This window comes from Rhopalosiphum padi, chromosome 2 (genome assembly GCF_020882245.1).
Source record: "Rhopalosiphum padi isolate XX-2018 chromosome 2, ASM2088224v1, whole genome shotgun sequence".
NCBI classification, from domain to species: Eukaryota; Metazoa; Arthropoda; class Insecta; order Hemiptera; family Aphididae; genus Rhopalosiphum; species Rhopalosiphum padi.
Genome location: NC_083598.1, coordinates 66859756 through 66880644, shown reverse-complemented (window position 1 = coordinate 66880644; position 20889 = coordinate 66859756). Strand labels below are relative to the sequence as shown.

The 20889-nt window shown below is 23.5% G+C and overlaps 2 protein-coding genes across 5 annotated transcripts; one reads left to right on the top strand and one right to left on the bottom strand.

Annotated features, from left to right (window-relative positions):
* The first annotated feature begins 1120 nt into the window (after positions 1-1120).
* On the top strand, positions 1121-9230 carry LOC132921521 (zinc finger protein 131-like). 3 transcript variants are annotated; one of them, XM_060984586.1, is made up of 5 exons: positions 1121-1221; positions 3872-4100; positions 4436-4612; positions 5459-5744; positions 6700-9230. In XM_060984586.1, exons 2-5 carry the CDS (start codon positions 3897-3899, stop codon positions 7002-7004), a joined length of 972 nt encoding a protein of 323 aa, XP_060840569.1. In that variant the 5' UTR covers positions 1121-1221; positions 3872-3896; the 3' UTR covers positions 7005-9230. The 3 variants fall into 3 exon arrangements, with proteins under 3 accessions (XP_060840569.1, XP_060840568.1, XP_060840570.1); XM_060984585.1 differs by having other exon boundaries at positions 1143-1306; XM_060984587.1 differs by lacking the exon at positions 1121-1221 and adding an exon at positions 1339-1556.
* A 462-nt stretch (positions 9231-9692) lies between these two features.
* On the bottom strand, positions 9693-16939 carry LOC132921820 (small G protein signaling modulator 3 homolog). 2 transcript variants are annotated; one of them, XM_060985031.1, is made up of 16 exons: positions 16615-16939; positions 16169-16398; positions 15566-15658; positions 14868-15022; positions 14248-14458; positions 13703-13833; positions 13402-13635; positions 12868-12962; positions 12643-12788; positions 12455-12564; positions 12189-12368; positions 11100-11210; positions 10870-11037; positions 10653-10795; positions 10350-10510; positions 9693-10291 (listed from the first exon to the last, which is right to left on the bottom strand). In XM_060985031.1, the coding sequence occupies exons 1-16, from the start codon at positions 16675-16677 to the stop codon at positions 10099-10101; spliced, it is 2424 nt and encodes an 807-aa protein (XP_060841014.1). In that variant the 5' UTR covers positions 16678-16939; the 3' UTR covers positions 9693-10098. The 2 variants fall into 2 exon arrangements, with proteins under 2 accessions (XP_060841014.1, XP_060841016.1); XM_060985033.1 differs by having other exon boundaries at positions 16169-16395.
* Positions 16940-20889: the final 3950 nt, after the last annotated feature.

The following is a 20889-nucleotide window of genomic DNA, read 5'->3' as shown; positions in this document are numbered from 1 at the left end:
AACCCAGCTCATTATGGGCGGAGTATGTTAACGCTGGTTTACTTCCAAAAAACCAACTATGAATGAAATTAAACTTATACATTGAAGAGTGAGGACTACAAAAATAATAAAATTTGTCAAACAAAAATTAATTTTTAATTTAATAAATGTAATGATATGTTAAATAATATGTTCGGTTGTTAAAATTATAAATTTTAAATAAAACTGTGCTGGCCGAAGAGGAACAGTGGCAGAAAAGTAAACGGTAAGTTTTGGCCGAAAAGGGAAGGGTACATTTTGGTCGAAAACGGTGACGCCCAGTTTAACATGTTATATTACATTTGCAATTTAAAATGCTGGTTTGCTTAATATTTAAAAAAAAACAAATAATTAATTATTACTGTACATGTTTCAATATTTAAAATTAAAATACAATTTATTGAAAAAAAGTAAATTTAATATTACATATTTTTTAATAAATGCATGTTTATAATGTTTATATTGCATATATAATTATATTATGAAGAACATTAATTATATAGATATGTAAAATAAACATTATGTAATTCGCATAATTATTAAAAGTAGGTAGGTGTAATACATGTAATATATACAATCTACATATGTTGTGATTTGAGTTTTATATACTTGTAAATATTTTTTTTCAATATAATATAAATATGATGTATAAAAGTATAATTACTATAATGAGTTTATTTATTTTTTTTAATGCTTATAAAAAAATTAATTAAAAATTAAGTTATAACTTCTAATAAATTAAATTTTAATGTTCGTAAATAGTGGTCAAGCAAGACCATTCAAAAAAATGGGGGGGGACATATATTTCAAAATTCGGAAAATTCCCCTTAATGCAGGACGTCTGGGGACACTAGTCACTAATCATAAAAAATGTTTTAGCACAGATTAATATTTTATTAATATTATAATATTATATTAGATTAGTATAATAGTATAATAATATACACCATTTTATTTTCAGTAATTTATTATAACAAATACATTTTTATCTAAATGTTCTAAATATGTATTCCCGCCATATTCGCAATGAAATGCAATTATGTACATACATGAAAAAGCAGCTGTTTTTTTTATCACGTGACGTGTTTTTCTTTAACCTTATCAAAAACTCCAAGTGCACTTGAAAAAAAATTGTAAAAAATAAAAAAATTGTGCAAGTGCTTGTAAAATTTGATTGAAGATTTGTTTTAATTTTCCAAATAAGTAAGTTTTCATTTTTACTTTGTTCACAAATTAAATACCAGGTTTCGCAAATAAAACTAGTAAAATACATCGGTCGGAATAAAAGGTAAGATGATTCATGAGTAAAACATGAACCAGTTATAAAATTCAACATTTCCGTGGTCAAGATAAAATATTTGTTCTGATTGGCTGTTGTCCAAAAATCCTATTTCCAGCATATCCAGAGTTATAATTTTAGATTGGGCTGGATCAAATTCAAATTTTCTGGGTGCTCATTATCTTGGTCTTTTTGTCATACAATATTTTAATTTCTTTGTTTTTGTTTATTATCTTCATTTTAAAGCATTTTAATCAAGGTAAGAATTTTTTTCATGCTTACCCATATTGAGCATTTCAGTATTTGTATTAAACATAAATTATGTTTACTGTTTATTCCTGTTTGAAATAATATCACTACTAAACAAAATACAATTTTGTTTAATTTAAATACTTTTTTTTTTTATGAAAGATGAATTGATAATTGTTAAAGTGTTTTACTGTTTACCTATTGTTTTTAAAGTATTTCTTACAATTTTTATTTAATCAAATTTATTAAATAGCAATATCATATTTTATCATTTATATCTGTTTATTTCAACTGTTTTAAATAAAAATTTCTAAAATATCTTATTAACATTTTTTTGGTGTTTCTAAAGATAGTAATAGGTTAAATAAATATTAATTATTAATAGTATAAAATGTATATGTACTTATACTTGTTTTTTCTATAATGTCATAACTCTCAATTATTTATTTTCCTTTTTCAATACCTATATTTTATTTAAAAAATTTAGTAGAATTCATATTTACATAACTATATTTTACCCATATGTGTATTATAGACCTAAATTTTAGGCTATGCCTACAATAGTTTTAGCAATTTTCTTAGTTTGGGCTCTTTCTTAATTAGCCAATTAACTTAAATAAATTATTACTTAAAAAGTTATAAATGTACATTACATACAACTTATATAATTTTATTATAATGAAATATGCCTTTTACTATTATTAAACGCATTAACAATTGAATTTAAATTCTAAATCAACTTATGAATTTTTTTTTTTTTTTATTACTAGTAATTATTTTCTATATTTTTATAATACTTGGATATATATATAAAGATTTTCTGTACAATTTATAATAGTTTGTTAAATAATAAAATATGATCAGAAAAAAAATCCTTATGTACCGGTGTTATAATAAACTTAATTAAAATTAAATCAGTATTTTATTAATTTGAATTGTATAGATGTACATTGTACATGTCAGTAGAAAAATTAATTAATGGTAACTTTAGTGGTAATTAATAATTATTGCAATTAAAATATAATTTTTATAACTCAAAACTATTAGTATAACATGTAACAATTAAATAAGTAGTTTGACGGAATAAAATTTCTAAAATCAATCAATGGGATATAAATGGAGAGTAAAAAATTCAAATTGAAATTTTTTCAATATCTGTAAAATTATTATTTTTTTTTCAGCATATCAATAATATTATACACTAAATTATTTAAATAAAAATTTTCAATAATTTCTTTTCAAGAGTATTTTTTACTGGGAATTTTTTTCTTGGTCTTATTTACCTAAATGTTTTCCAATTCCCACACTTACCATATTAAATGGCAGTATATGTCACATGACACACTAAGACATATTCCTTGTAAGTTGTGGTAAATAGAATCATAGAAATAGTATTATAGCCATGAACACATTCTTTAAATTAGATTATAGATTATATAGGTACATTTTTTTAGAATATAAATTTTATTATTTGTTAGTTATATCTTACATTTTTAAATACTATTAAATTATAGCTACTTATAAATATGTTAAATAATATTAGTATTTAGCACATTATTAAAGAAGGTATAAACATTGATATGCTAAGTGTATATAAAATAGAAAATTATACCATACTGTGCATAGATAGTAGTGTTCAAGGTTTTCAGTTCAATTGATTTTATCTGTGTTTTGTTTAATTATTTTAATCTTTAAAATAGTTTTTTTTTTTCTATAATGAGATAAATTAATTGTATTGAAGATGTTTCAATATAGCATTGGTTAGATTCCAGAAGTGTATTATGTTATTTTAAACTTATCAAATTTATTACCTGCCTTTTATCTGTTTTGTATGTTTATCTTGGTAGACCTATGATTTTTTTAGCTGCTGCTATTTAAATTAATATTTTTTAAACTCCGGGTTAAAAAAAATCATATTATATACTTGTATTAAAAAAAATATATTCAAAATATTAATTTAACCATTTTTAGATTAGATACAAATAAAATATATTATTGTTAAGTTAAATGCTTATTGACTATTGTAAAAAATTTAAAGACAATATTAATATTAGAATAAATTAAATTCACATAACCTAGAGTTTAAAAATGTTTGTATAAATAATAACTAAATAAAATAAAATCATAAGTCTATCAAGATAAACATAAAACGTAGATAAAATTTAATCAATTTGATAAGTTTCAAATAAATTTATACACTTCTGGAAACTAACCAATGTCATATTGAAACTTCTTTTCAATATAATTATTAAAAAAAAAAAATTATAATAAAATAACTTTTGTATTTGTACATTATAAAATTGTTAAAATAAAAAAAATTTTCAGTTACGTAAAAACATACATTCACAGAATGAGTACAGAGGAGTCACAACAGTTCTGTCTCAGATGGCATAATTATCAAAGTTCACTTATGTCAACTCTGCCTCAGCTTTTAAACCACGATGATCTGACTGATGTTACATTATGTGCTGGTTTGAGAACACTTAAAGCACATCGTGTTGTTTTGTCTGCATGTAGTGATTATTTTAAACAGTTATTTAAAGCACTCACTAAAGTAAGAAATATTTTATTTTTATATTATTTTTATTATATATAAAAATAAGACTCGATCAATACAATTGTTAATTCATTTGAAAGATTTTATTTTACAATATTAAGACTAAAATTGCGTTTGTTATAATATGCTATTTTAAGTTAAATATACTGAATTTTATCATTTAAACTTTATTATTTTGTTGAATATTTAAGATTCATTATTAAATAACATTTTTATGGAGTAATTTCTAGTCTAATTTAAGTGGATATAATATTCTTTTTAATTTATATAATAGTATTAATATTTATGTATATGAATTAATTTATTTGATACAACTTTTATTGTTATTAAAGGAATTAGGAGCAAGCCATCATCCAGTGATTGTTTTGCCTGGTGTTGAATTTACCGATCTCTGTGCTCTAGTCACATTTATGTACAGTGGTGAAGTAAATGTTTATGAACATCAACTAGCTAGCATGCTTTCCATGGCTGATACATTACACATTAAAGGCTTGGCTGAGTTTTCTAATGTAGGTATTAATTTTTTTAAATTTTAAGTTACACAGCTTGAATACCTTATTAATTTTCACAATTATTATCTTGCTATTATTATTTAGTATAATAATAAAATTCAATTTTTTAAAACTGAAAATAAAAAAAAAATATTGAAAAGAGATTGTTTTCATTTGCAAATGCTAAGTATGTTATGAAAAAAAGTTTAAAAATGATTATATTTATTCTTTTTAAAATTATTTTTCGCTCTATCATCTAAAAATATATAAAATAAAAAATAAAATGCTATTTATTTATTCATATTATATAAACATGACGTGTATAAAATAATTACCTTCTAACTGGCAGATCTTTTTAGAAATAATCTTTAACATTTATGATTTAGTGTAAAACCTCAATTAACTGTCTAAAATGAGACCTAGTGAATAACGGATAAAAGAAAAATATGATTTTTATATTTATAATTTTATTACTATAGCTGTATTAATTTTAATATAGTATGTATTGTATATTATGATGATAAAATTACATAATTTAAAAAAATTAGTTATTTTTGTTTGTTTATATGAATTCCGAGGTTTTTTCATAAATTAATTTTGATTTTTCTACAAGTATGTAAAACACTCATAATACAGGCGTGCAATATACTATTTAAAATTCACGATACCATTATGACAGTGGGTTACGTATATCAGAAGTTGATATATAACTGAGGTTTTACTGTAATAACTATTTATTTTAAATAATATTATATTATACTGAATCTATATTAATAATGAATTCTTATTTCTTACACCAATACTAGTGCAGTTTTTAATTAAATTTAATGTTTATATCTTAGAAAATTTTTAAAACTATTTCAGGTACCTGGTTATACATCTGGCACATTTGAGAAATCATCGAAGTGGAAAAGGCCACGAGTTGAAGAATCAGAATCCTTTAATAGAGTGATGTCAAGACCAACAATGAGTGAAACTGAAGTTTTTGCTGATCTAGATGTTGCTCAAGATCTAAGTAAACGTGTTCCAGAAAATGATAATCAAGATGATACTGTAAACTTAGCAACTACTGTTGACCATAAACCGTCCACATCAGAAATAAATGTATCTTATGGTGAAGAAGCTCCGACACCTACAGATTTAGTTCAAGGTATGCATTTTTTATTAACTATTAATATTACAAAATTAAAATAATAATCATTTTATATTAACTTATGTGATTTAATACAATTTTGTGGCTGTTGGAATAATTAATTATTTAAGTATTTTATAAAATATAATAACAGGAATAACTTAATAATGTATTTAATAGTATTAATAATATTCATAACAATAATTGTTATCATGCTTAACTGGTATGCTGATACATTATACTTTTGCAAGTAGGTCATCTGACTAGGGTACTTTTTATTAATGGATGTTAAGTGGGCCTAGTTAAAAAAGCAAGTATATTCAGTGACGTAGGCCATGTTTTTATTATTGTTTTTATATCAGTATGTCCATAGAGTATAAAAAAAGTAGAAATGTTATTTATTATTTATAGCTGTGGTACCTAGTTCGATTACAAACGTTATCAGTTAATTTGTCTAGGCGATCAGCAGTGAATTTTATATAATACTTTTTTGTTGCCCCCCTCTTTGGAAATCTTGGCTACGCCACTGAGTATATTAGTCGTGCTATATTATGATTTATGATAAATAAGCTTTTTGTATCATATTATTTTAATAATAGTCTAAACTATTATTAATAACTTTAGAAGCACTAGAGTTAATAATATGACACTAATTATGAATTATTATTAAGTAATATCCAATATCTAGCAATGATCTAGGTTAAATATTATCGTATTAGTTATTAGTATATAAAATTTTTTATTAGGCCCATACCTACTAAAAATTGTAGTACATTTTTAACAATAGTGTCAACTTTATATATTATATATATATATATATACACGACAAATATCATTTATTGAAAGGCCATACAATAATATTTTTAATATTTAATATTAATCTAACATTCATCTGATTATATTATAATGTTTATTCATATAAATAATTTTATTGTATAAACTACTTAACTATTAAACTATGTACGGTTTATAGGTCCAGTTGTACAGGGTTCACAGTCAGATAATAATAAATCTCGAACACCTGTATCCAAGCTATATACAATGTGTTTTATATGTGGTAAACAGCTAAGTAATCATTACAATTTGCGCGTTCATATGGAAACCCACCAAAATGCACAGTATGCTTGTTCAGTATGTAGTCATGTTTCTCGATCCAGGGATGCATTAAGGAAACATGTATCTTATAGACATCCACGTCCCAACAATAATAATACAACTACAGATAATTCATCTACAGTGGATTCTTCACACAATGTAAACAAGCTTCCATCAACTTGACCCAAAAAAATACGCATGATACATTTATTGTTATTATTTAATTTATTGTTGTTACCCTTTAGTTAATTTTTCTTCTAGTTATATCCATATTAATCGTTGACCTGTTATTTTTATTGTGTGAGTGTTTGATTGTTATTGTTATATATTGTTAAAATTTATAAACTGTTGTTGAAATGATAATAGAAAAATAATGTAAGATGGTCCATTTTAAATATAAAGTATAAACTTACTTTGAAAATAATCAACCATACCACAAATAAATTACAAGCATAATATATTAGTCAATAGACTATTAAAAATATTCAGTTGAAAAAATAATAGTAATCATCCTTGGAGTCTTGATTAAACTCTTAAGATATTTATCATTTTATCTTTATATTATATAATAAACTATTATAAATCTAGCTAAATATTTATCTATGAATATCTATCCCCTAGCTTAAAAGTATATGATTTCAAAAAATAAATTAAATATTTGTCGTGTTAAAAATACATCTAGATTTAACTAAATACGATGTAGATTGATGTAACAGGCTATAATGCTGCTGTTTTGACCTTTTTCACATCAAATTAATGTTTTAAATATGTTTATTTGTATTTATTTTCAATGTTATTTATAAATATTATTTAATATTATACCTTTAGATTATAAAATAGATTACCAATGATATATCAGTTTAAGTTACCAATGTTTAATCCAATATTGTTTACATAACTATTATAGCCTACTGATGTCATTTTTTTTTATGGAGAACCGCACAGTAGGCTCATTATAATGTCTCCATATGGTTTGTTGATGGTATAAACAATAACTTTTTTTTTTTTTTACTTCTGTGATAAATTAATATTATGTAAATTATTACCGACCACTGTAAAAGGTTATCGTTGTTAAATTTACTGTGATACGGGCCTGTTAAAAAAAATTAGAATATTATTGTATATTTTTAGTATGAAACCATAGAAATGGTTATATATAATTAGATATACATTTGAGATTCAGTTGTTGAATATTTATTTGCAGTGTATAAATGTATGGAATTAGTGAACTGTGATAATTTTTTTCTTTCATCTATTAATGTTCCATGAACCTGCATGATAGTTTATTTTATTTTTGTTATATCCAAGTGCCTTTTACCGTCATTTAGATGCTAGTCATTCAAAATTAGACTTAATAGTGAGAGAAAAAAAATGTTTAGTCACTTTGATTAAACTGTTCTATTAAGTTAAAATTTAATGGTTCATGTAGTAGTATGGTGATATATGGAGACTAAATTTAATAATATTTATAGTATTATATTTATTAATTTATTTATTATTCTAATACAATATTAATATTCTTATACATTAATAATTAAATAATACTTATTTGAAAAACTTAATATTGGACTCAAATTTAATGGAAAATGTATTTTATTTATCAGGCAGACAAACAGAAAATAATTTAATCAAGACCTGATCAAAATTAATAATTCTTGATGTTCAGTCATATTTATTTATATTTTATATTCAATACATACTTTCAAAAACTAAGTTAAATTAGATCTCAATTCTATGATTTTTTTTTATTGTTATTAGAAAAACTATACGTCATATATAATATTATAATCAATTACATCTTATTAGTTATTCAATTTATTAAAAAAAATTTTTTTTAAGATTGAAATCTGGATTTGTTGGTTATATTTTGTTATTTTATTGAGAATTGAGAATGATAATAAGCTGTGATAAATATGATGTCTAGGTTTCAATCAAATTAATTTTATGCTTCATTTAATCATCTAGGATTTCGATAAATAATATGTTCATTAAAAATAATTATACAAGTGCTCAAGCACATTATAAAAATGAAAATTTTATGGAAAAAAATTTAAATTTCATTAATAATTTGGCCTTTATGTAAAATATTTTGAATTGTATATTACTGTTATGTAATTATATTTAATCATTAACTAAAATTACAAGGTTTCAGTATAAAAATAAATTGTATATCAATAATTATAAATATAAAGGCCTCTTTGAAAATATGTTTTAAACTTTTCAGTTAGTACATAGGATAATGTAGGTAATTGAAATTGCAATCGCAGGGTGATAATTTAATTGTTCATTGTTTTAAAGCTATTATATTATTTTGTTAACAGAAAAAACGTTGCCTAATTTTTAGTTAAACAAATTAAGTTGGGTTTTTTTTTGTTGTATGTAAATAAATGAATTATTTGAAAAAGGAAATACTTGAGTTTTTTTTTATATTATTTCTAAAATAATATATATCCTTGTATCCTTGTATATTACTTATATATGGTATGTAAGTAAGTGAGCATAAAAGTATTTTGTGTCATTACTTATAAATAGTTTAAATATTAAAGAAAAATAATTTTCTGATAACTAATTTGTGTCTTCCAAGATATAAATATTTTGTGTCATTTTGTCGTCTAACACACATATACTAACTACAAGCTATAATCTTGAGGACCAGAGCATTGTAGATTTTTTTTTTTTAGACCAACATATTATAAATATTAAATTAAAACAAGAATATAGTATAATATTGGATAATTTTATTTTGTTTCTAAATAAGAATTTTAACCTTTACATAGTTTACACACTGTTAATTTTGTGTTACAAAATTCAATAAATAATGTTATTCATTTTATATAAATTTTAAAATAATTCTAACACAGTTTCTGAATATATTTAGGGTATAATAGTTTGTAAAAAATTATTAAACAAGATTTAAGTGTAGTTGTATATTTTGACTAACTGCATACAATTAAATATTATACAATTAACCTATTTCATTCAATTGAATAGTCAAAAATAATGATACTATTATTTATATTGCACTCATTTATACATTTTAAAATTAAAAATGTACAAACACAGTAATAGCCTATAATATTTATATGTAATTATAATAATGATAAATATTTTAAAATAAAAATAAAATTCACAGCCACACAAATAAATAATATAGTGAAATAAATGGAAAAAACAACAATTATAAATTAATAACTATAAGGAATAAAAATAAAAATAAATATTTTGGAACTTAAAATACATACAATATTATTACCGTACAATGGAATTAAATACTATTTTAAAGATCCCAACTAAATAAATGATGTTTTACAAGCATATCTCTAACACCGGCTTTTAATGTCTGAGTATTTTCTTTTTTTGGAGGAAGTTCCCAATCAGGATTTAAATTAAATGGAAATTGTGATAAGACTCTTAATTCACATTTCACTTGCACCCATCCTGGACTGCAAACAAAACTCCACGGCTGATACCTAATATATAAAATAATACTTTAATAATTTACACTTTTTTTAGTTAGAATTATTTCACCATTTCTTAACAATTTGATCGGAACAACACAATAGCTCTAACCATAGATGTAATGCTTGTTCATTAAGACCAAGACAAACAAGACTTCTTAATTTTACATCCATTTGACAACCAGCTGCATCATGACTTTGGTTAATGCATTGAATACATCTATATAAAAGCTGAAAAATAAACATTTAATTTATTGTTATGAATTATTTAATATTTTTAATTAGACAATTATATTGAAAATAAAGATTATTAATACAAACATTATGCATACATTCCTGAAATTGTATTCAATAAAATAAAACATGTATTTACTTCTTCGGGAGTTAACACTTTGCCATCTTCGTCCAATCTATATGTTTTACATAACATTAATCTGCTATACACAGAACTATAATCTCTTTCAACTTCAGTCATTGCTGCTTCTTCAATAAATAACCATGGATGACATGGACCACCTAAGTAAATAAATAATTAATTATTATATCTATTAACTTTGAATAAAGACAATCAATATACAACATTTATTTACCCAAAAATGATGGTCGTTTCATTCCATGTTCAAGAACCTGTTTAATAGCTGGACAAAGAGTTCCTCTAACTAAATCTGTAATAGTTTCTGATATTGAATCATCTCCGGCTATACTATACTGTTTACTTCTTTCATCCAAAAGTTCGACAAATTTTGCAGGAAACCAACCTGTATGTCGTACGTTATTTTAATTGTATAAACTATTTATATCATCTCTAATTAATTCTTACCACTCAAACCATTTAACTCTCCAACCCAACAATGTTCATCTTTACGGCTAATGATTGTAATAATATCATTTTTTCGAAATCCTAATTCATCATCATCGTGTCTTTCAAAATCTAATAATAAAAGCCAATTATAGCAGTGCATATTATTATAGCAGGAGATTAATTGAATGCAAAACACTCGTTGTTGTTAAAGTTTAAATGAGTGGAGTAGTTAATCAACATTTTGCTTGGAACCATACCATTCCACTCATCTAAACTTAAAATACTTATCTCATAAACTACTTGTCCAAAATTTAATTTTTTTACATTGAATTACTTTAATAAATATTTTGCTTTAGAAAAAATTAAAAAAATGCATGTTGTCATTAAAAAAAGAAATTTAAAAAAAGACAATTAAAAATTAAAATTTTTATGTTTTTTAACAAATAAAATTTATTTAAAAATGCAAACAGTTTTTAAAATAATTACTGTCCTACATTATAAGGTTCATCTGATATATGGTAAGCAAGGTTTTATGGGCCATACTGGTCATGGCTCACCATAAGATTACATGTTTAGTTTAGAGTTTTATTATTGTATATCAAGTTATATTTTTTTATATTCTTTACAGTTTTAAATAAAATATACATAATAATAAATAATAGTTTATGAAAAAGTGGGCAATGGATGTATTAAATTTTAACTCAAAGATATAGCATTGTATATGAAAAACGATTTGACAAGACTGTGTATCAGCCTATAATAAGTGCATTTCGTGATATTTTTTTGATAAAATATTAGCTATTAAAGTGATTTATTTTACTGTTAATATTATACTAAGTGAATTCAATTTTTACCAAACATTTTGCATTTATTATATTATTAATATTTAATTATCATAATAATTGTTTAGACTCAGCTTACTCAAAAAAAAAAAAAATATGTAATTAATGCTAGAAATCTCTAAATAAATATTTATCTACAAACTATTTTAAATTAAATTACAATCTTATGTATTATGTAATAATTGTTGTATTTTAAGGATTTTGGTAGTAAGATAAGTTATTAATGTCTAAAATATTATTATTAATTAATAATGTAAAGATTTACCTAAAAGTGCTTTAGCTCTTCTCTTTTTATTTCTTGATACATTTGCATATGTTTCTAAGTCACGTGAGTGACTTTCTTTGGTGTAATCTGGTTTTAACGAAAGATTACTAAGTTTAGGATCAACAAACACAAAATGACGAGATACTTGCATAATTGCTTCTCTTAAGTCAACTAAAAATTCTGAAATAATAATTATAATTTTGATTATTAATAATTATTTTGTATTTAAATATTTGATAATATACTAGGTAATGATTTTGACAGACCTGTTTGACGAATATTTTTGCATTTTAAAATAACTTTAGAATTATCTTCATTAATTTCATCACCAAAAAGCAATACTTGCATTATTGATCTAGATTTTCGAATTTGTCTCCTAGTAACAAATATTAGAAAATAAGAATAAAAAATATGTTATTTATTAATTATTTAATAAATAAAAATAATTTCTAACCTATTAAGATGTTGTTTGGGTAGATTTGTTGAAGAATTGATATTTGGAACTAAAGCCCCTCCATCAGCCATTAGATATCCTAAATATCGTCTTCGTAAAGCTTCAATTTTTTCATCAGTGATTTCTGGACATACTTCAAAACATACCTAAGCGATTGATCATCAATATCTTAATAATAATATTAAAATAAAATAAAATGTAAGCGATTTATTGATAGATATTCACTTGAAATAATTCTTTAATATTGGATATATTCCCTGGTATATTAGATAATGCATTGAATATATCAGCTGAATTATCAAGTGTTTTCAATAATGGTTCTAAAAATTATAATCAATAAAAATATATTAGTTAAAATATGAATATTCCCAAACATATAAGTTTATATGTAAATGTAATTGCAATTTAAAAATATTTATAATATAACATTCACATTTCAATACAAATAATAATTTGTTATAAATATATTAAAGAGAAAAAAAAATCGGTAGAGCTGTGTTGAATTAAAAAAAAAAAAAATAACCACTCATGTAGTTAAGTGATTTAATCAAAACAAATATTTAAAAGCAAATACATTCATGTTATTAATGTTATTGTTCCTAGATAAAGTTTAAAAACAACTTTAAAAATAAAATAAAATGCCTTTTAAAAATGGATTAGAATAATATGCACGCAAAGCCATTTTATAAATTAGATACCAAATACATTCAAATGCAAGCACTTAGTTATTATATATTAAAAAATAAAAGTTACATTTACCTTTAGATTTGAGAAGACCAATTGTAATTTGAAAAAGAATAATCGACCCCTCAAAGAATAATAAATCCCAAATTCTTAATAAAACTTTGAAATTAACAACATTGGAAAATAATGTCAAAAACCAGTTAACAGTGATTAAACTCAATTCTATGTCGTGCAACCGCAAAAGTTGACAAATTCCTGGTAAACAATTTCCTAAAACAGTTTGCAATACTTGTTGATCTGCTTTCACACCTTCAATAAAACAAATATTAAAATTTGTAAATTAAAAATGTATTACTATATTATCCTAGTATGGTACCTATTAAAGTTGTTGTGTAGTATAATGCAGGTAATAAATCTTCAACAATAGCACACATTACCCAAAATGATTCTTCCTCTTCAAGTATAAGTAAAAGTGATGCCACAATCATACTGGTTCCTTGGCAATAACTAAACATTATCATTAGTTAATACTATACAAATTGTCCAGAAAGGAAGTAAGTAGTGACTGGCTGGCGTAATATGAGTACATAACTAAAATTATTGCATAAAACCTTTAAAAAATGGTTGATTTTTAACAGAATTTTTCAGAAAAGTTTAATCATTGATTAAATATGTATTTAATTGATGGTTTAATCAAGAAAATTGTTATATCTTTTGAAAAAGCAACAGATAAAAATAATTATAAAGAATAAAAGGCATAACTACCAAAACAGATTTTAGATTTGAAAAGATGTGTAGTGTATACAATTTTGATTAAAAGACAATAAAAGAGATTGAGTTGAGGATTTTTTATAATAATTCTATGACGCTAACCAATGACACATTGTAAACATTTTGTTTAGCTGAATTGGTATAAATTACCCAATTTCAGGGTAAAGCCAAGCTAGTGATCTCAATACTCTTCGTAATCTTGGAATTCCAGTACTCTGGAGATTATTAAAACAAACATGACTAGGCATGGTGCGCAAAAGATCTTTTTCAATTTGTTTTGATGAAACCAAAGTATCATTATTTGATGATCTTACTATCTCTTTGTAGTTGGTGTTGTGTGATTGTTTTTTTAAATATGCACCTAAATTTTAAAACAATAGTTTATTAGATATGAATAAATATAAAACTAAATATTTTAAGAAGAAATCATACCTACATGTGTTGTCTCCATTTTACTAACACATGACATCAAATTTTACAATTGGAAGAATCCCTTATACTCTGTTATTTTCAGTGAGCTGATAATTTAATTTGATTACAAAATTTAAAATATCAAAAAAAACTACATAAATAAGGTCCTGATAATATTCATATCTTTAAATTTGATAAGTCTAATAACTAGTATTAAAAATAAAATTTTTCTAATTTTAATATTGGTAATATTATAATAATATTATTATATGTTAGTATAATAAAGAAAACACTTGTGGGTGTGAGTTATGAGTAGTACGCAATATCATCTTAATGATATATAAAAATATTTAACATACCAGAAAATCTCATCCATAACTGGGGTCTAAGTGAGTGCGGTATACCTTGGCGAACCATTGACTGTAATATTTCTGAATGAGGTTTCAAAGTTATTTTTTCTTTTTCTGACAATTCCTTTACATATAAATTTTCAAAATAGCTGATCCATTGATTTCTATTATAACATTGCAAAATTCAAATTATTTAATAATTATTACAATAATGTAATATACTTGTGTACCGTAAAAAAAAAAAAATAAATAAATACAAATCACAAATTGCAAATAAATGCTATTTTGGAGTTTGGACACTTAAAGTCCAGAACTATATATAAAAACCTAAAAATTAAAATATATACTATGAATTTGATACGGCCTATCATTCTTTATGGCTCCGAGATATGAGCCCTAAAAAAACCAAAGAATTGAGATTGGATACCTTTGAAAGAAAATATTAAGGTAAATATATAAATACTGTTTTTTGATTTTTTTCAAATTTCAACTTGACAAAAGTTCCAATTAGATCTATTATACTAACAGAAATAACTTTAATAATTAAAAACAGAAGAAGTTTTTTAAACAATAAATCATGTAAAAAAAAAAAATACATTTATTTGCTCATTTGCTCCACTCAGAATATAAATATACCAATTAACTATGGTTGAATAATTATATATATATATATATATATATATTGATATTTATTTTATAATTAGTACCTGTGTTGAGGATCTTCATATATATCATCTGCTAAAATGCATTCCTTTGATGAGTCATTGTGATTTTCGATACGAAAACCAAATTCATCAAACCTAAAAATTAACATATTTATATAAATGTATTAAAATAAATATTAAAAAAAAAAATTAATTTAAATTAATGGCTATTTTGCAGAAATGTGTAGCAGAATAGTGGTATACTCAAATAAGCTTGATTTTATATAATATATAAAGCTTTATATTATACATATTTCAATAAATGCAGTTTAAAATTATTCATACAGAATACATATAATAAATAATAACGTGATTTCACACATGCTACTTAAATAAATTTAAATTTAATTTAAATATAAATTAAAAAATTTGAGCTATGAGATATTTAATCATTTTAACAAAAATAAGTTAGGATAAATTTATCTAAATATTTAGTATGTATATTTAAAATTAATTAACCATTACTATGAATTTAGTAAAATAATTAATAAATGCATTCAATGGAATTATAAATATAGAAAACATCATATACTTGATTAATTCTCTTCTAATTTTTTTTAATTATGTATTTTAACTTTATAAAATAAATTAGAACTTAGAAGTTACCATTGATGACTAGGTGGAGTTGTATTGTCATATTGAGTATAGCTAACAACAATATCTTCAGGCCACATAGAAGGAGTTAGACCAGAAAATGGTTTCCCCTTGGTCAGTTTAATGTTGTTACCCCATTCTTTCAAATTATCTAAAGCAAGTGCATTTTTCAATTCTTCATTAATAATAAAATCATTGTCTTCTTCGTCTTCTGTTTCTAGAGCAGTGTCAATTCGAACCTGCTAAACATAAACTTATTAGATATTTTAAAAGAATATTCTAAAAAATATCAATTCAATGATGTTAAATTAAATTTAGTACTTATTTGAATAAATAATAAAAAAAAGTATCTAATTAAATTAAGAAGCATACACTTCTGATTTGTTATGAGTAATTTTTATAATTGTATGATACTAAAACAATTAGCAAAACAATTATACATATTTTGAATTACTTACATTATCCTCCTTTCCCAAATATCCATCATGTGATCGTGTTAGAAATAATTGTTTTAAATCCATTTATAAAACTTTGTAATACAATTTCTATACAAAAATTAAATGGTAACATATGTTAAGATCTAAACTATACCTGAAACCTAAAACTATAAATTATCTAAATCCAAATACATTTTTCCCCTTCATTCTTTAGTAAGTGGTAGAACTTATAAATATAAATATATAAATACATAAAATATATTTATTTCTATAATAATTTATTATAATTTATATATTATTATGTATGTAGTATGTACAAACAATATACGTTTACGAAGTACCTATAGAACCATAGAACTGTACCTACTGATTTGATAGTACGTGTTGTTGTCTTGTTGAGTTGAGTGATATCAAATAGTAAATACAATATTGTATTCAGTGATAACTCGCAAAATCTTAATCCACTCAGTCCACATATTAATACTTAAAATAGGTACCTAATTATATTTTGGAGTAATTGGTTACTTGTTCTAATTTCAGGTTTCAATCGATATTTTCAGAAAAAAGTGCTGTATAAGAATATGAAATTAAAAATAAATATCGTCATCCAAATATTATGTAAAACAATTGAACAATAGATAACGATAAAAAAAAATAGTAACCAATACATTTTTTTTTTCAAAAACATTGTTTTCTAATTAATTTAAATTATGCAAGGAAAAATTTTTGAAAAATTTCAATATCACAGGGCACAGACTATATGCAAATGAATAATATAGTTATTAAAACTTTTATATAATAGTACTTTTTAAAACAGTAATTATTTGAACCTACTTGAATCTACCTTCTTCAACTGAATGGGATTCAGAACATTCATGTACTTACTATTACTGAAAAGTATTAATATACGACTATAATATGAACATTTTTATAATATTAAATTATTATTTGATTCTCATAATTTCCATACAGTCTGCCAAGTGTCATTCTGTGGCATTAACATTTTGGAAAATGGTTTTCACTCGTGAATTAAATTACAATTAGCCGGAATTTTTTTTTTTTTTAAAGACGTATTCAATTTTTAAAAACTTTATTTATTTAAGAGTAAGAAGTACTAAACTTGTTTTCTTTTCGTACAAAATGAATATGGAAAAAATGTATTACCTATTTATTTACGCTCTAATTGAAACATTAGTTGGTATACATTTAACCATGACTATATTAATTTAGTCATGCATTTAACCATATTTTGATTCTATGCGGCACGCGCCTAACCAATTTACAATTCAGTGATTAAATCACGGTTATAGTCTATACTCTATAGCATGGGTCACCAAATGGCGGCCCGCGAACTTATTTTATCCGGCCCGGAGACAAATAATAAATAACATATATTACGACAACATTATATGTGTTATTATTGTAAATTATTATTTTTGATAAATATTATTGGTTTTTAAATAATGTAAATATGTAATTAGAATTTTGATGGCCCGTGAAAAATTTTCAGATCCCTAATGTGGCACTTCAAAAATATTAATTGGGTCCCCTTGGTCTATAGAGTTATTTATAGATTTGTAGGTTTTAATGGCAATTGGCAAGTGTGGTAAGTAATTGCCTGATAATATTATTCTTATTTCTCTGTAGTTATAGTTGTGTAGGTACTTACTTATGTCATAACTCACAAACATCAGTCATCACTAATAAGTAATAACTAATAATGTCGAAAAATCATGAAGATTTGACTATCCCAGTTATTTATGAGGGCGTATGAAAACTACGCCACAAGTACCTTTTTTTACTGTAAACTCCGCCACTGAATATAATCAGGTAAAATTGAGTTCATGTAAACTCCGTCAGTGAAGAAAATCAAGTAGTAGTATAAAATTAATATGATATATTATTAAAAAAAAATTATAATATAATATATTATCATATCGTTGACATTAAATATTTAAATCATAGTAAAAAAGGTAGGCAATAAGCGCGCTCTGCTGTATAGTAGTGATGGAGAGTAAGGTCACTATAATGGATGTGTTAAATTTGAATGCAATGACAGGTATCATTGTATACGAAAAACGATTCTGAAAATCTGAACGGAGATGATTTGTCAGTCAATGATAATTAGTAGGATTATATTATATTATTACCTATATTTAAATTGTAATTTATCGTTATTTTACGCGATTTCGTAAAAAATTAAATTTTATACTCATAATTTTTTTTCTATATTGACGCAGATATTTTTTTTTACAGTTACTTGAAGGAAAACTTATGGATAACCTTGTATTGGGGTTTTTAATCTTAGGTATAAATCACAACAATTTTACGAATTTTCAACTTCAAAATTCCTTGCAAATTTTCTCGATTTTGATATATTTCGTAAACATTTGAACTTTAAATGCTTATATAAACAAAAATTGTGACTAACGATTTTTTATTTTTTTTCACTACGATAAGTACAACTTATAATAAACCTTGTATTAAATTTTAAAGATTTTTCGGAAATCTAATTTTTTTTATAGTCATTTCAAAAAAATCATAATAAATAATCGTTATACCTAATAATCCAAAAATATAAAGTTATGTCATGTATGTAAACTAAATTGATGTGATATAATTTTTAAATATTCTAAGTCTTGTATTACTCCATACCCCAATAGTGTACCTATTTATAGCATCCTGTAACACTGTCATTTTTTTTTATTTCGAATTTTTTTGATTTCGTGGAGTTTACATATAGGACATAGGTATATGGTCTTTATGGGTAAGAAAAAAAAAACCGGCGGAGTTTACATTAGAACTTTTATTACCTTTTTATCTTAACCGGATTCTGACGGAGTTTACAATCGCCCATGTATGACTGGCTGCATCCGAGTTGGGTCCCAAATTTATAATTACTACACTAGTTGGGTCCCGAATTATTTTAGGTACTACACTAGTTGGGTCCCGGATTTTTGTAGGTACTATACTAGTTCGGTCCCGGATTTTTATAGTTGCTACACTAGTTGGGTCCTGAATTATTTTAGCTACAATACTAGTTCTTGAATATTTTTTGGTAAGTACTACACTATAGTACTATACTAACATTTTCCTTCCCATTTTAACAGACTTAGGACTGTCTATGATCTATTTAGACCACAGGTATGGTTAAAAATGTTTTTTACAGTTTTTTTTTTAGTTTTGTTTCTTTTCTATTAAAATATAAGTAATTAGAATTTTATAAAAAAATAAATCACTTATATATTGAAAAGGTTAAAAACTAATTAGTATAAAAATACATATTATATAATATAAATATAGCCATATAGGTGTAAGTTAAAAAATATTAAAAATGTTAAAATTATTATACAATAATATTATAAATACAAAAAAAAAATATTTTTGGAAAAATCACATGTTTGTTGGTAAAAATTTATACGATATTAATTTTACAAAATCAAATCGATTGATTATTCCTGCAGTTTTTTTATTCATATTGTCAGCTATAAATTTTTCTTTTAGCAAAATGCAGTTTCTTTTTTTCATTACTTCTACACTTCTCATTTTTATATAAGTATCAATTTGTACGTTTTTTAAAATTTCTAGGAACTGATAAATATTTGGGTGTGCTGTGTAAAACATAGAATTAAAATGAGAATGGAATGATTCGCAGGAATTTGTGGTTAAAATTTTAAATTAAGTTTTTCGCATTCATTACATAACATCCGAAAAGTTTGAGTATAAATTTCTTTTTGTTTATTTGGGAGTAGACAAAAAATAAGTGGAATATAATGATTATTATGTATTGTATGTATTGTGAATATTTGCATAAATATTTTTGGGCAACTTTTGAATGTGCCATCTACGTAAAACGTGTTGTTGTTACATAAAAAATTTAAATTTTCGACTGTACAAAAAATAACTATGTTATATTGATTATCATTAATTAATAAAAAATTTTCTTGTTTGTTAGTTTTTATATTTAAATCGTTCAATACTTTGTGAACCTCGTCATAACTTTGTGGAATATTTGGTAGAATATTTTTTCTCGCGTGATGAATATTTTTTTTAATAAGTGTACAATCGTAACGTGTTAATGTATCTATATCATTGTTTTTTAATTCAGCATGTATTAATTTAGAAGGTTTCTCACATATATCATTTTGAGCTTTTCTCTTTAAATTATTATTTAATATCTGCCTATTTAATATTTTTTCGGAATCACAATTATGATTATGTGTCAAATTTTGATCAATAAATTGATTTTCGTTGTATTTAAAAAATGACTTACATGATCTATGAATACATCTCCAT